Raw genomic sequence first — 16,331 nt, 5'->3', positions numbered from 1 at the left:
CATCCAGACAAACAGACCTGTCAACGTGTAAGCATTTTGCATACCAGATACACACTTTTAGGTCACAGTACGGAGGTATGACAACATACGAGAAAATCAGAGAGGCAAATTAAGTGAGACTGTTCATAGCTTTGCTTTCTGTCACTTTATAGCTTTCTGTTAAGCAGAATCATTTGCTGGACTCCATCTATGAGTTTTTTCAGAACCTGCTTTCTTATTTAACAAGGCTGTTTGATGCTGGTGTGATTGGATTGGTATGGATTGGATGTGATTGCTTTTGCTTAGCTTGGCTTTGTGTCATAATCACAAACGTGGGTGGGTGGTGGATTGAACAAAGCTCTCTGTTTGCATGGGGGGGGGGGGGGGCGTGTCTCTTCCTAGGGTCAGGGGGCAGAGTTGGTACTCCAGAAGATTTTGGAATGTTGGCAGGTCTGTGCAAGCTTCTTTAGAGCCCCTTAAGTATGAATCTACTGTTTTCCACTTGGAAAAGTCTACTGCCTTTATGTGAAACAGCCAGCCAATCACAGCAAACAAAACTATTTAATACTCCAGCACATGCCAGAGTATCCAGTTTTAGGTGTATGTTCTGTAATACTTTTCACAGAATATTGCAATATACAATGTAGTACTTTAAGCTGCAGTGCAGTGGCAGTCAGTGGTCTACATATAGGGGAGGCAGAGAAGCTCCCTTTATATTGGTAATAGTCCTGGACGTGCTTGTCATTATTCAGAAAACTTCAGTTTTGATAAGCACCGCCTGTCAATGGCTGATGCCTTTCATTGCTTAATGGTTTCCATGGTAACACTCCTGTTTACTTTAAATCATTCTGATTTGAACAAGATCAGGTGCAGCTTCAGCCACAGTCAGATAGGAAGTGGTTTGGGAATTTGTGGGCGGGTCTCGAATTGTTCAAAGAGCTGTGTCCTGTGCCCAAGGGCTGCTTGCACCATTGATAGGCATGGTATATGGGTGGAGTTTGGAGCAGGGGCGGGGCTGGCCGCCATGACAGCCATTCCACTTGGAGCATTAACATGCTGAACAACTAAGATGTAAGTGGAGTTGACCTTGGTTTATACTTGGAAGGGGAGGTCTTCTGGTATTGGTGGGCCATTAGGGGGCACCCTTCTCTTTGGACCAAGTGAATTCAATGCCCCAGTGCAAGGATGGAGCACTGTGCTGATCAAGATGCTACTCTCTAAATGAGACGTTAAACCAAGGCCCTAATACACTGCGGTCACTCAAGATCCAAAGAGCTGCAATATGCTGCACTCCACATATACAAATCACATCCATTCAGGAAGACTTCATTCTTGTAAGTGATTGATTCTTAAAAGTGGAGTTCCCAATAAAGGAATAAAATTGACATTAGTGGTGTAAACATTTCTCCCCATACTTAACTGAGAAATATCCTTGGCTAAATGTTTCAAACATGAAACAAAATCTGTTTGGTTGTGCATAGTTTTTAGGTAGTCTTTCATTAAGTAAAATAGAATATAATAATATGATTTGCATTGGTTGTTTTGAGTGCAATAATTGCTAAAACTGTGTGATCTACAATGCCACGGTGCAGCCAGTGTTCTCCACCAGAGTAAAAATGAAACAATAATTTGGCAGATTAATTTGTGAGTCTTTGTGATGTTTGGCGCTGTGTAGGCTACAAAAGTGTCCTTCCAGTTCCCCTTTCCAAAATGCTGATGAATGTGTGTAGCAGTGTTAGACTGTGCAGGCTGTGGACTGCCCAGATTCACAGCTGCATCTCTCTGGCAGGGGTCGCCTGTGCAACAACACCAAAGGAGGCAGCCATTTCTCGCTTCCTTTTCCTCACCGCGTCGGCTCGCCGGGGCGTTCGAAGCGGTTATCCGTGTCTGTGCGCCGTCGTGTCAGAGGGATGCGAGGTTTCTGTGCCTTGGGGGGGAACTGTACAAGGCCTGGGGGGCGGGGCTACCTCAGGTGTGGGTCGCTTTTTATGGAAAGGTCTTCTTATCGCAGTCTAGCTACACAAATATGAGCGCAGTCACCCCATCTTGTTCCTGTGTAATTACTCACTCATGTCATTGGTCGCGCGATTACAGTCCTTACGGGGTGAGTGCATAATTAGCATCAGCAGAGCACTGACTGAGTGTTGCTGGTCAGATATCCCACCAAGGGGGAGTGGGGGAGAAAGACTGACAGCTCTTTTAAAGGGTTCCTTCAAGCGCTGAGAGCAGGCAGGGCAACTGTCTGTCAGGAGAAAAAAGAAGAGCTCTGAAATAGGTTAAAATAAAAGGCGAAACGGTGAGCGAATGTCAAGGAGAGAGGAGAGGAGGGGGAGGAATGGAGTTCAGGAGTGTTAGGGGATAGCATTAAGCATTTAAGATAACAAGCTCCTGAGGGAAGATGTGCTCTAGTTGGAACACCTACACTCCTCCCACTCTGAAACTCTGCTACTGAAACAGACTCTTGTACGGTGGACAGTGTGCAGTGGACAGACGTGTAGACAGGCACACACACACACACACACACAGAGGCGCATGTGCAGTGTGTCTAACAGGCAGATGTACAGACACACGCACGCACGCACACACACGCACAAACACACACACACCTGTCCTAATGCAGTCCTTATATCTGCTTCCAGGGCTGTAGGGAGAGAGAGCTCAGACAGATGAACAGTTACCCTTTAAACAACACAAGAGAAGACTAGTTTCCCAGAGCAACAGTTTTTCCAGCAACTCCAGCAGATGAGAGCTGGAAGATGTTGCTCTTGAGATTTTATGATTCGTAATGGTTCTCCGTGGTGTTCATGGAGGCACCTTTGGGTACCAAGATGTTGGCAAAACTGGGCTCCACCTTTCTCGTGCATTTAGCTGCCTCTGGGGTTGTATATCATCGGGGTGAGGATTCTCAAATTAATACCAAGGTTGTGCATTCTCACCTTGTCATGCTGCACAGCATATGTTTCCCATTCCTGTTTGATTCTAGCTTGCTTCGTGATAAGTCTGATATGTGTGGAAGTCAACGCCAAGAGCCACAGCAAAGCCAGCTGCTTGCCGGTTCCACCAAAAGTTTCCTCAGTGGCGTGACTTCAGTTCCTTACTTGTATTTTCTGATGATGAACAATTTAATCATTATTTCAGTATTTGTTGTGATTATTTCACAAATAATGTAATGCGCCTATGTAACATACAGCAGGGTCCACTTAAAACCCACATCCGCACATCCAGGTTACTTTACATCCTGTTCTCATATATTAAACTTGGATTGAAGTGTCTGGACTCCCAGATGTTTTTAGTTAAAGGATAAGAATAATGCATTGGTAAGGTATGTGACAAATGCGTTGGTTACAGTTTACAGCTTGCAATTGAACACCATAGCAAGTGGCACTGTAATGAAACAGACTGGGATCCAAGTGCGGTGAATGGTCTTTAATAACAGAATCCAAAGTCGTGGTCTGCGACAAAACAGGTCTGCACCGGGAAGCAGCAATACGAAAATCCAAATCCAAATCCAAAAAACACTAGCAAGGTCCAAAGAACAGGCAAAGGGTCAAAACACAGGAAACTCACAAGAGAGCAACAGAGAGCAGGCTCAGTAGTGTTGCAGGAACAATACCTCACAATGAAGCAACTGAACTTAGTCCTTAAGTAGCCAGGGCTTGATTGATGAATGGGTTACAGGTGTGCTTGAGTGGTTGAGCCAGGCTGAACTGGGCCTGGCTGGTCTGGCTGAGTGGGTTGAACTCGGCGTGGCTGAGCTGGCTGACTGGGAGCGGGTGTGACAGGCACCATCACTAGCTTCCTTTCATTGCTGGTTTTATTAGAACATTTTATGTCATTTGCATTGCAGTTAATGCTTTCTGGTCGTTGCAAAGGTTCCTTTATGTAGTTGAAGGCAGTTCCCCTAACTGTAACAGCCTAATCCGCAGAGTGGAGTTTGCCCAGTTATTGGAGCTGAGCTCAGCCTCTCTGGTTTTTTACTGCAGCCGTGGAACCGCATTCCTGTCCGTTCAAACCCTGCTCATTACGCTGGAGTCGGAAGCAGTTTGTTCTCCTTTCCTAGAAACCCTGTTGTTAGCTTTGCTTTGTGCATCTCCAGATGGCTCTTCATTATCCCCTCGGCTGCCATCTCTCCCCCTCTCCTCTCGCTGAGAGCGCTCTCATAATGCCTGGAAGAAGTGCGCTGGCTGTCTGTCAGCCCACCCCCTCACAAACACCCCCCCCCCCCACACACACACACACACATACACACACCCAGAATGCAATGCAGATGCCAACAGATGCACAGTGTCACAGACAGTAACAAAAAAAGAGTGCAGCGATTTAAACACGTGCAGACATGCACCTGAGAAACACACATACACACACAAACATATATACACATACACACATACACATGCTCACACACGTGCCCACACACAAACCCACATGTGCTCACGCACAAACACACACACGTGCGCACACGCAGACACACATGCTCACACACACACCCATATGCTCACAGAGTCAGCACTCTCATATAGGGCCACATCCTCTTCTCTCAGGCAGTGACTCTGGGTTCAGAGGGGTTCCTCTCGGGGAGGGTCTGCATGGAGCTGTGGTGACCCACTTCCTGTGTGTCTCACTGACAGACCCCATAATCAGCCATCTGCATAGCACCATCCATGGGGAGCAATCATCCGCCCAGAGATCCGCTGAACCCCTCACTGTCCTCCTTTTATATGTGTGTGTGTCTCTAGCTGTGTTATTTGGGCCCTAGAGAGTTAATGAGCGTGCGGGTGCCGTTTTTGTCGCTGTGTTGTGCTTGGGTATGCGAGTGTGTGCACTTTTATGATGCAGCGGTGCGTGGGCTCGGCTTGTGCTGTTGCTGACCTTTGACCCCTTCTGCTCACCCCCAGCTGGACCTCAGCCAGCCGCTGGAGGAGCAGGGTCCGCTGGACGCCGTCATCCACAAGCTGACGGACCTCATCCTGGAGGCGGACCAGAACGACACGCAGGCCCTGCTGCTGGTTCAGCGCGTGCAGGTGAGCGCAATGCGGGCGGCACGCCCGTCTGTCGCTGAATGCAGAAAACGTTCAGCCATTATTCCACAGCTCCACTGGGGGTGGCACATGTAAGGAGCAGGGCCCCGGTGAAGGATGGAGTTTCTTGCATAAGGCGAGGTCACTCTTCTTTGAATGCCTGCTTGGTATTGGTACTGACCTGAAAAAAAGGGATCAAGAGGATTGGACAGTTTGTGCTTTTTCCAGTCTGTTGGCTCAGAGTTCACATGGCACATGAGTGATTTAAGCAGTGGGGTTAACATACTGTAAGAAGTGCCTTGTTATGTGTGTGATTGCATTTGTCTGGGTAATTTATATGGGTAATGTAGTACAGCTTTGAGACAGCAGGTTAAGCCATGTTAATCATGCCAGAGCACACTACCTTTGCTGGAATTTTCCTGGAGTTTTCTGATTGGTGGTCGCACAGCACCGTCCTGTCCTCCTGTTTTTATTGGATGATTAATTTGTTCCGATACATACCCCTGGCCCACTTCCATTCTGGAACAGGGCTCCTTTGTTTTGCTGATTGTCAGCAGTATCAGCTTCATTTCAGTGGAGTTTTGCGAGATCTGGAGATAAACACAATAGCCGGCACGCGTTAGAACACACAAAGCGGACAAAGGAGTTTGTTAGAAAGGTGGGCAACCCGGATTTGCATTTCCTGAACTCCTGTAAGTGGCTCTGAGTTTTCTAGTGACTTACTGGCACCATACACACTGCGTAAAGATAACAATTTTGCACATGGCACCTTCACACAGCCCTAGCTAATTAACATTCCTTGTCTGTCCCTCCTTTTTCGAGCACTCCAAATCTAAAGATGCTCCCACTCATTTGCACTGCAGGAAGGCAGCTGGCTAGCTCCGTGCGACCACAGACACGTTACTCAGACAGATGTGTCCGTGGTGGCCATGGCAACAGTAGGTAGTGGGAAACGCAGCAATACGCCGCGCACAAATGAGATTGTCTCTCCTGAGGCGAATTCCTCCCACGGTGGTGACGACGCTCGTGTCACCACCGGAGGTGTCGTAGACGTGGGAGACCGGCGGAGGGCGAGCGGACGCCAGGGAAAGAGAAATTAAAAATGCAGGAAAGGTTCAGGCGAATATGCACACACAGTGTGCTTCCTCCTTTTGGCGACGGTTGTGTAAACGCGCCGTGATTAGCCTTTTCTGTGCTCGAGAGTGCGTTAAGTGTATCTCCGCTTTCTTCAGCCAGCGCGTCCCACCTTTGTGATTTCGGCTGGGTGTGTTTGGGCGCGGTTGTGTGTGCACAGCTGTGCCTCTCCCCGTCTGTTTCCCTGAATCAGCTATTCAGTGTGTGTGTGTGCTTGTGTGTGCTTGTGTGTGCTTGTGTGTGTGTGTGTGTGTGTGTGTGTGCGCTTGTGTGTGTGTGTGTGTGTGTGTGTGTGTGTGTGTGTGTGTCTGTGCATCTCTCTCTCTCTCTCTGTGTGTGTGTCTGTGCACCTCTCTGTCTGTCTCTCTGGTGTAGCTGTTTAGTGTGTATGCGTACTTGTGTGCGTGTGTCTGTGTGTATGCGGTTCTCTCTGTGCGCCTCTCTGTCTGTCTCTCTGGTGTAGCTGTTTAGTGTGTATGCGTACTTGTGTGTGTGTATGTGTGTGTGTCTGTGTGTATGTGGCTCTCTCTGTTATCCTCCCACAGGACTTGCCACTGTGTGCACAGTGCTGTCAAGGATAGAAATGACAAGTTTCATTTTTTTAACCATACACATTCTTGTTTCCCAGTGGCATAAAAACTGTTTATTGCACTTCAGACCAGTAGATTTAATGTAAATTAATCCTCTGGTCGCTCACGTTCGGTTTGGACAGGGCTCTCATTACCTGAACAGAACACCATGCAGACACATCATGTTCTTTTTATTCCATGTCCTGCTACTGTGTCAAGTTTACACAGGGTGTCTTGCTTCTTAGTGCTACACTGCTAAACAAATGACGCATTATTGTTAAATGACATTACATTTTTGCTAAGCAGATGCTCTAATACAGAGCAACAATTCAGATACAATTTTATACCATTTTTACATGAAGTACAGTTACATAGCTGGATATTTACTGAGGCAGGTTAAGTACCTTGCCCAACCACCTTGGCCAACCGCAGCTTGGCACATTTCAGAATCAAAGCAGCAACCTTTGGGTTATGAGCCCTGTGCTTTACCACTATGCCACACTGCTGCCCCTGCCTGCTGCTGAGGCTGTGTTTATAGCTTCCTTTTCCAGTGGCTGTTGTAGTTACTCTTCACTGATTTCATGTCCATCACATTGCCTCAAAGTTTTGACAAGAGTAGTGGGACAAATGGGTGATTGTATTTTGGAAAAGGAGAGAGGGGGCACATCTATATGCATGAGTGTGTAACCAAGTGTGTTCACATAAGTAACATATGTATGTGTATGTAACCATGTACAGTATATGTTTCAGTCATTTGAGTGATTCATTCATATTTGAGTGAATATCAGTGTTTTAGTGTGTTATTGTGTGTGTGTGTGTTTGTTTGTGTGTGTGTGCGTGAGTGTGCACAAAAGGCAGTGTGAGCAGATCAGCAGGTGACTGTATCAGGTGACAGGGGCACGTGCTGGCATTCATGCAGTCTGAGTGACGTAATGTCACCTGTCATGGCCACAGGCACTGGCACTCACTTGCTTAGATGCTGCAGGGTGAACCAGAAGGCCGCAGCACCTGGTCACCTGGGGGCACAGCAGGGTGATGTCCATAGAGGCCCTGCTCTGGAAACCGGGAAGCATTTCTACCAGGAAGAGCAAATAACAGGCCCAGAGCTGTAACTGAGATTCCTTGAGATACCTGGAGTGCCCTTATTTCAAGGTCAAATTACATGTATAGAGTATTAAAGGGGAGCCTCATAATGTGACATCATTTCGTATTTTTAAAACAGTAGATCGTCTTCCTCCTACCTTTTATGTCAAGAATCTAGCCTGGTAATGCAGCATTGCATCAGCAAAGAATCTATAACGAGGAGACAAATCTTCACTGTAATGGTTTGTTTAAAGAAAGCGAGTTCGTTTAAAAGCTGGAGGACACTGCTGCTCTCTCACAGAAATTAACAAGATTTTCTGCATCTCTTCCTAGGACATTTCAATCATGCAGCAGTGAAACACAGCGTTAACACCGTGTCTGTTTTGTGTATGCTTACTTCTCAACTCCTCGTTCTTCCTGGTAGCAGTGATGTCACCTGGGTTGCGACGATGTCTGGGAAGTGTCACATTGGTGTCAGCTATACCCATATTTTGGGTAGTGCGAAGAGTCTTTGCCCCAGTTCTGACCTCATGGCGGTGTTCTTTTTTGGGACTCATTTCAGGACTACATTGAGGCTCACCCAGAGACCATCGTGCTGGACCCCCTTCCTGCCATCCGGACCCTCCTGGATCGCTGCAAGTCCTACCAGCTGATCCACAGGATAGAGCGCTGCATGCAAGGTTTGGACATGACCCCACCCTGTCCCATCCCCTGCCCTCCACCCCCTCCCACACCCCTGTCCATCCACGCCTCATCACACATCACATTTCTGTAACCTTCGTTCTCTCGCCAGAGACACTTCATTTGTTCCTCTTAGCAAACATTTGCAGTGACAGAAACGTTGAAACTGGTTGGGAGACACGTGACTGAAAGCAGCACCATGCTTCACACACGAGGTGCATTCTGGGATAGCGGCAAAGGAAGCCAGCTTCCTGCTCTTTTGTCCTGGCAAAGCTGCCCCCTCTCCAGGGCTCAGGGGTCCCACGGCCAGTGATGTCACCCGGCTCGGTTTCGGGCCCCGGGCTCCCCTTTGTTATCCAGAGGAGGCAAAGAACAGGGGCTTTTCACTGGGGGGAAGTGCGAGGCTTATGGGGTTTAAAAGCACGCTTGGGAAAACTGCGGAGTGGAGTGTCTCTTTTGTGTGTCAGGCATACCTCTCTCACGGACAAGGGCAGGATCAGCCAGCATCGGACCTCTGCGATGTTTTTTAAATCATCTGGTGCCGTAATGTTTCAGCTGTTGTTCTATGTCCCGCAAGCTTAGCTCGCGTCAGTATAGGGACTTTGCTGTTGACAAAACTGGCTGTGTCCTCAAAAAGTGTCGCCCTTTTTAAGGTAAAAATGAGCCTTGTTTGGTTGCGTCATGTTTCGTTATGGTAATAATTTGTCAGGTGTGTGGAAAGGCGCTTCCTTATTTGTCAGTGATAGCGCATGGCCAACGTGCTAATCCGCCTTTCCTAAATAGCGGAATAGCAGTAGATCAGATCTGACGAAAACGGCGTTGAGTAGCTGGTCTTGGCTGCCGCCCACACAGCGAGAGATTATTTTGTTTAGAATACCGAAAGGGTGAGTGTGGGTTTCTTGCCAGGCAACCAGCCCTTACCATGTCAACAGATACAGCAAGGCATGCTGGGAGAATACAGATAAGCTCTGAAACAGCAGCAAACAGGCACCATTAACCTTCTCAGATACTAATAAACTGATAACCTGAGCACTGCAGGTTATCACTTTTAATATTTTAAATAAAGGACAAATAATTGAATTTGCTGAACAGGTTTGTTTAAATATGGTGAAGCCCTCTGAAATGTGTTGCTATATTGTTCGTTATTAGATAATACTTTTTTAGATTTAGACATTTTGAGTCCGGCACCGTAGATTTATACCTCTATGTGACGTTCTGTGTTATTCTGCAGCTTTGCACAAGTTATTTAATTTTGAGTTTATGTACTAAGTATGTAGTATGCATTAAAGCAAGGAGAGTTATCTGTGAGCATTCAGCATCCTATCTTGAGAGATGTGGTTGAATTGTGTTACATTTGAATTCAGTCCGTGTTCTGTGCCACCGAGCCTCCTGCTTGGGGTTTCAGGCACAAACAGATTTCATCCCTTGGTGACCCCGCCAAAAGGACCCAAACATGCTGTCAAATCACCAGTCATGCTGACCCTGATCACAGTAAAAGTGTGAAAGCCACTCTCACACTAAAAATGCTGGCAGTAGGGTAGCAGCGCAAAGCTCACATTGGCTGCTTGACCTCAGTTTTTACCGGCAGCCATTGGTACCAGAACACCAATATGGGTCCTTCAGTGTTGTACCTACTGAATGTGAAAAAGGGCCATACCAGAGGTGCCTCACTCATGCTTCATTGTTTCAGTGATACTATGCTGAAATCAAATATTAGAATGTGAAATCATGATTTGCATGAAGATAAAAAAAAATGAAATGGTCCTGCCATGTATTGTAGTATACATTATCCAAAAAAAGTTACTAACAAGTGGACAAACACGCATTTCAACGCTGATTGTCTTCTTCAGGTCAGGGTGAAAGGCAGAAACAGACACCTGGATAGAACCTGTTGAGTAATTATGTGCTTGGTTTAATCCGTCAATTAGAAATGTTCTGTATCACCTTACACTCCATGTGTTTGTGCAGCAGGTAACCATTTACTTTCTCACTGTGACCTCGTGAAACCCCAAGTGGTGGAAACACCCATTTGTCTGCTCCCTGCATATGAATGTTTTGGCTACCATGTAATACAATGTGTTATTTTCTGCAAAGAACCTGGATTAGTAATGGCTTTTCTGAGTTTAAGTCATGTGATGCAACCATTGAAAGACATCTACAAACTGTGATTTAAAAAGGTAGCAATAGGCAGCTGGTACTGTAGTGTGTAGCATGCTAGAAATAATGAAAAATAGGTGGTGCCTATCATTGTGTAGCATTGTGTGTCATTTTGAGCACTGTGACTGGCTGATGTTGGCTGATGATCTCAGTTATTCTATATGAAAACTGACCCATTTTGGTGTAGCACCCTTGGAATTTCTTTAAATTAAATTTAGAAGTTAAAATGAAAACCACTCCCATTTTTCAGACATGATTGATTGAAGTATTTGTATTTTGCCTTGTTATTGCCCACCTAGTGTTAAGATTGTGACCCGTACATGTTGCAGACATAGTTTTAGTGTCATATTAAATCTTTTTGTGTTCCCCAGGATATCGGTGACAAAACTTTATTGCCAGGGTACTTCATGTATGTGAACTTTATGACTATTATTAATATTAACAGTATGAATGTTTATGCCATCACCAAGTTATTTACATGATATTATTTAATGTAGTGTAATCTGCCCGTGCCAGAACAGAGTATGAAGAGATGATTTTCTGGGGGTGTGTGTGTGTGTGTGTGTGTGTGTGTGTGTGTGTGTGTGTGTGCGCGTGTGTGCGTGTGTGTATGTACAGTATGTGTGTGCGCGTGTGTGCGTGTGTGTGTGTGTGTGTGTGTATACATTTGTGTGTGAGCGGGCATGTGTGTGTGTGTGTGAGTGTTTGTGTGTAAAATCTTCCTTCCACTGTTTATAAGAAACCCCCCATTAGCTATATTTATGGCAGCTGGAGTCAGTCTTTAAATGGCCAAATACCTGTTCCCAGCCATTGTGTAATCATCACTCCTTCAAAGAACGATGTCCATAAATACAGGAAGAATTTCTGGAATCGTTCGGATGGAACTTTAGTATAATCATTTTAATTGGTTTATATGAAGGGCTTTAGATATGCAGGGAAGAGAAAATCCGCACATAAACTCAAGGTTTCACCGCCAGTCATTTCAGCATTGCCAGCGTTAAGTACTGGTTTCTTGATGCCGGCAGAAGGCTCAAAGTGGGTCGGTGGATGTTTGGAAAATAAACTGTACTGGACAGTGTCTAGAATAAGTGACTTGAAACTCCCTATTAGCAAGAGAAATTGGCCAGTAATTAAATGTTTCACATCTCACACGTGACATAAATATAAATTTGCGATTATAATTTTGTATGTACTAGTCGGTCTACATAATTAGTATTACAAGTGAATGTTTTACTTAATTTAATATTTTAAATTAAGTCATTTTAATTAATTTATTTAATACTGCTCAGTGGTAAACTTCTTTATCAAAGTGTGCTCTGTTAAAGATTTAAAAACGTCACATACATAATTGTGCGATTCTTGATTGTGATTAAAGATAAATCCTTTTTATTTAATAGGAATTTAATCCTCTTGAAGGATATGGGGGATTGAGGATTTATGCACTGGATCAACAGAACTTTTCTTGTCTAATCTGAAGGAACTCCCCACAATGAACTGTAACAGCACAATGAAGTTTAATTTTTAAAAATGGGGCATTGATTTAAACCGACCATAGAAGGTGAAGGTATTCTATGTATTAAAATAGTTCGGTATTTTAGAACAGTAGAATTGTTCATTGGAAAGGACCCCAGGGCTGATCTGTGAGTAATGGAAACCCAGGGAAAGTGTTCAGTTTGCCAGAACACCATTTGTGAAAACCATGCATTTCCAAATTTGTCCTGTAAGGGCCATGTTATTGGTTTGTGCCAATTAACACTCCCCTTTTCAAATGTTTTCCTTGTTCCCTTTAATCGCCACATTCGTGGAAGTTGGTTGGTGGCAGATTGCTGGGTGGTTTATCAAATTACATTACAGCACTTGACAGCTTGCCAGAAAAAAAAGAATGGTGTTGCGTAGTTTCCATTTGCACTGCCACTTTCTAACTCAAGGATAAAAAGCAAGCAGAGACAAACCAGGAGAATGATGAACAGTCCAATAGTCCAAATGGGCAGCGCTGCCCAAAGAATGCTGTACTGCAGGCTGAGGCCATCTCCATGCTGAAGGGTTCTGATATTTCCGTGCTTTCGTGAAGTTTTGATACGTGAAGCGAACACATTCATGTGAAATTAGGCGCACAGTGAAATGAACTGCCTATGACCTGTCCTGAACCCTGGCCAGTAAAATCTAGCGTGGCCTCGTATATCAGTCAGTGAGCTGGCCACACAGGCTGGAGCAGGATACCGAAGTGCTGAAGGATGAAATGTTTTTCCCCTCGTTTTTAAGACCAATGCCACCAGTGCTGGATGTTTGCCTTCGTTTGGGTTAGAAATCTGATCCCTGTACATTCCTGTGTGAAAAGAGAGAAATGATGTGGAACTTCTTGACTGAGGTCTCTCAGCAGGTAGATCCTGTTGGACTACGTGCCAGATTTGGCAGAGTGTTGCCAGATTGCGGTGAAAACTGTACTCGGATGGACTGCAGCACGCATTTTAGCGCAGCCAACCTAGCGGGTGCTCGTATTGTGAACTGGCCCACATGGTCAGAGATAGGTTAGCGTTTCTGACAGGTCACAGCCAGGAGTCGATGCTGACTGGCTGCCTCTCTCCCTCCCTCACTCTCCTCTTCAGACGACAGGATCTGCTCCCCTCCCTTCATGGTGCTGACCAGCGAGTACGGGCCCGACACCCTGGGGCAGCTCGAGAAGCACGGGATCACTTTCCCCTTCAGTGAGTCGCTGATGCTGGATCAGCCCCAGCTCAGTTTTCACACACCAATTGGGGTCAGGGCTGATCCTGGGTCAGCAGTGCTCTCATGCTTTTTGTCTCCTTCTGTCTCCCTCCGCAGTTTGCAAAACCAGAGTAGCGCATGGCACCAACTCCCATGAGGTAAGATTGGGACCGAGGAGGGTGGGGGGTGGAAAGGGTGTCGGAGGGGGAGGGGCACTGCTCAAGCTGTATAAAAGAGGCCACGAGTTATCTTCAGACACGTCCCATCAATCAATTCAAAATGCAGGGGCATAGATGTGATGAATGATTTCTTATCAGAGGCTGTGCTATCATTAAACACTGTGATTGATTTGTTCCTTTTGTACTTATCATGCATTTCTTACAAAGACACTCTTAGACCTTCAACTGGTGGTAGCAGCGTCACTATTCAAGCCATCACAAGTGAATTATCTATCAAGACTTAAGTGCTGCTGTATATGTAAATAGCCATGAATTGAAAATGATTTCAAACAATGCTAACAAAATAAGCATCTGCCACGCATAAACGGTTAGCTGAGGGACATCACAGCAGTGAGTAACTGGAACACAAGATTTATAAAAATACGAAAGCTGATAAAACTGTTTAAATTAAAATAAAACTGAACTGTCACAATCACTTGGTTAGTGGTCTAAAACCCAGGAAGTGTTCCAATCACGTAAGGACTGACAGGAAGCTGTCAGAGCAGAAGGAACAGGAAGTAAGGCCTGACTCAAGCATCCAGCGTGTTGTTCTCACTGCGAAGGGATTCACGCCATGAGTCAGAAACATTGCCGAGGCTTGACATGTGAGTGTATGAACAAAAGTGTGATGTTCCTGTCACTAGGAACGGTGCTATGATTAAATGAAACTACTAGGGAAGTGTTTGTTTGGACATACCTTGCACTGATAGATCAGATCATGCAAGGGGCATTGAGGGGACTTGATGTGCCTAATTGACTTGGTGCGCACAGGCTTGACCCCTGAACTCCGCCTGAACCGCTGTGGCAATGTGTTGAATCCTTAGTAGAGCACTCCCAATACTGTGATTCCAGAACATGGCCATCAGCTATCACAGTCACTTCTGATGGGTGGATGAATGTATATATGGATAATATGGGTGGATAATATTTTTTTTCTTTCTGATTGGGTGCAATTGTGAACAGTGGCTACACCAGAGGAATGAATCTAGTGGGCCAACCATTCACCGCAGTTCAAAAAATCAAATATTGTTCCAACCCTGGTGAGTTGAGGTTAGGAGATGTCCATGTACTCAATAGTTGAGGGAGGATAGCAGGTAGAGGAGTAGATGATTGGATGAGTGGATGCCCTCCTTATAACCCCCCACCACCACCACCCCCTAGATGGCGCTGATCTTCAGTGAGGAGGACCTGAAAGACATCAGGCCGCCGTGTGTGGTCCAGAGCTTCATCAACCACAATGCGATGCTGTACAAGGTGTTCGTGGTGGGGGAGTCCTACACCGTGGTGGAGCGGCCCTCACTCAGGAACTTCCCCTCTGGACCAGCCGGTGAGGAACCCCGGCCTTCCCATTCATACATCTGCATCTCTTCCCACACACCTCTCTGCAGCCATCTCTTCCTGTTTTACTTCCTGTGTCTGGGCCGATCAGCAACCACCTCTTTCTCTGTGTTACTTCCCGTGTCTGTGCTAATCAGCAACCATCTCTTTCTCTGTGTTACTTCCTCTGTCTGTACCAAGCAGCAGCCATCTTTTTCTCTATGTTACTGCCAGGGACTGTGCCATTGGTCTTCTTCATTGTGTAGGGTTTAGCAAATCTTCTCTTAGTTACCTTGCAGTCAGCAATTAATTTTCACCAAAAGTGCCAGGTGATTTGACTTCCTGTCTCAGAGGTTTCTGAAGTTAAACAGTGTGAGCCAAAGACACAATGAAAGCCAACAGGCCTTGCAGTTGTCCTGAACCGGCATGGCCCATCCCTGTCTGTGTCTCTTTAACCCCTCTCCCTCCCTTCCGCAGCAAATGAGAGTCCTGCCTTACAACCAGTGCGTCTCATGGTCCCAACCCACCACTGTAGAGTGCTGCAGGGTATACTTGCGTGTCTTGAACAGCATATCGTACTGCTTCCCTTTGCGTGAGATTGAGACCAGCATGTGCATGCTTGACTGTGTGGTTGCCACAATGGGCTCAGCTCATGTACAGTGTCTCCCTCATATCCTCCAAACAGCTGTTGTAGCGGCAAAGAGCAAGGTTTGTAACTCAGAGGTTGCCAGTTCAGTTCCTTAGTGGGGCACAGCTGTTGTGCACTTTGGTACTTAACCTGAATTGCTTTAGTAAATATCCAGGTGTATAAATGGATAGCATACAAATTGTAAACCTTGTAGATCTTTCCAGATAAGAACGGACTCTTAACAACTGTTATGCAATGTAATGGGAGTCACAGGATTTTTGTATCAGTCTCCAGTTTCTCGGTGCAGTGATGCCAAGGGATTCATTCAGAACTCTAGTCGCCTGCTCCACAGGTAGATGGCCTCGTGGTTGAGGTTCAGCATAGACTCGCGGAATCCGCAGGAGGGTGTGGGACCGGCGCGAAGCCTTGCGTGAACAATTGCGAAAGAGCTCCTTGCATCAGGTCGAGATAAGATCCAGCACGGCCCCAGCTCTGACCCGGGAGGGCATGTGGTCGCGCCCAGCTTTCAGTGTCGTTATCTTCAAACGAGACACGCCTCCTCCACACTGATTGGCTCACGTATCGTTTACCCCGGAGCACACCATGAGAGCGTCCAGGTTTATCTCTGGCGATACAGAGCTAATGAGGGTGATATGTGTTTCACTGCCCCGCCCGTGACGTGCCCCGTGGCACAGTGCTGCACCCCACACCCTCACCTTTACCCTGTCCTCACCTCCTACACCCACGCCCTACTCTGCAGGTGATTGCACGGTGCCCAGCAGAGCACTGTCAACCAGAACGTGGAGGCGGGGATTTTCGCTTTGTGACTGGCACGATAAGC

General features: G+C 46.2%; 1 protein-coding gene across 2 annotated transcripts in view; it reads left to right on the top strand.

Moving 5' to 3' along the window:
* The window catches only part of LOC118792726 (inositol-tetrakisphosphate 1-kinase-like), a 36,798-nt gene that overhangs the window by 16,619 nt on the left and 3,848 nt on the right, over window positions 1-16,331 (top strand). For both annotated transcript variants that reach the window (XM_036550632.1, XM_036550633.1), the window contains exons 4-8: window positions 4,875-5,000; window positions 8,346-8,463; window positions 13,228-13,326; window positions 13,445-13,485; window positions 14,707-14,872. In XM_036550632.1, the coding sequence (XP_036406525.1) occupies window positions 4,875-5,000; window positions 8,346-8,463; window positions 13,228-13,326; window positions 13,445-13,485; window positions 14,707-14,872 (550 nt within the window). The remainder of the gene's footprint in view (window positions 1-4,874; window positions 5,001-8,345; window positions 8,464-13,227; window positions 13,327-13,444; window positions 13,486-14,706; window positions 14,873-16,331) is intronic.

The sequence above is a fragment of the Megalops cyprinoides genome, chromosome 17 (genome assembly GCF_013368585.1).
Source record: "Megalops cyprinoides isolate fMegCyp1 chromosome 17, fMegCyp1.pri, whole genome shotgun sequence".
Lineage (NCBI taxonomy): Eukaryota > Metazoa > Chordata > Actinopteri > Elopiformes > Megalopidae > Megalops > Megalops cyprinoides.
This window is presented reverse-complemented; position numbering and strand designations above follow the sequence as displayed.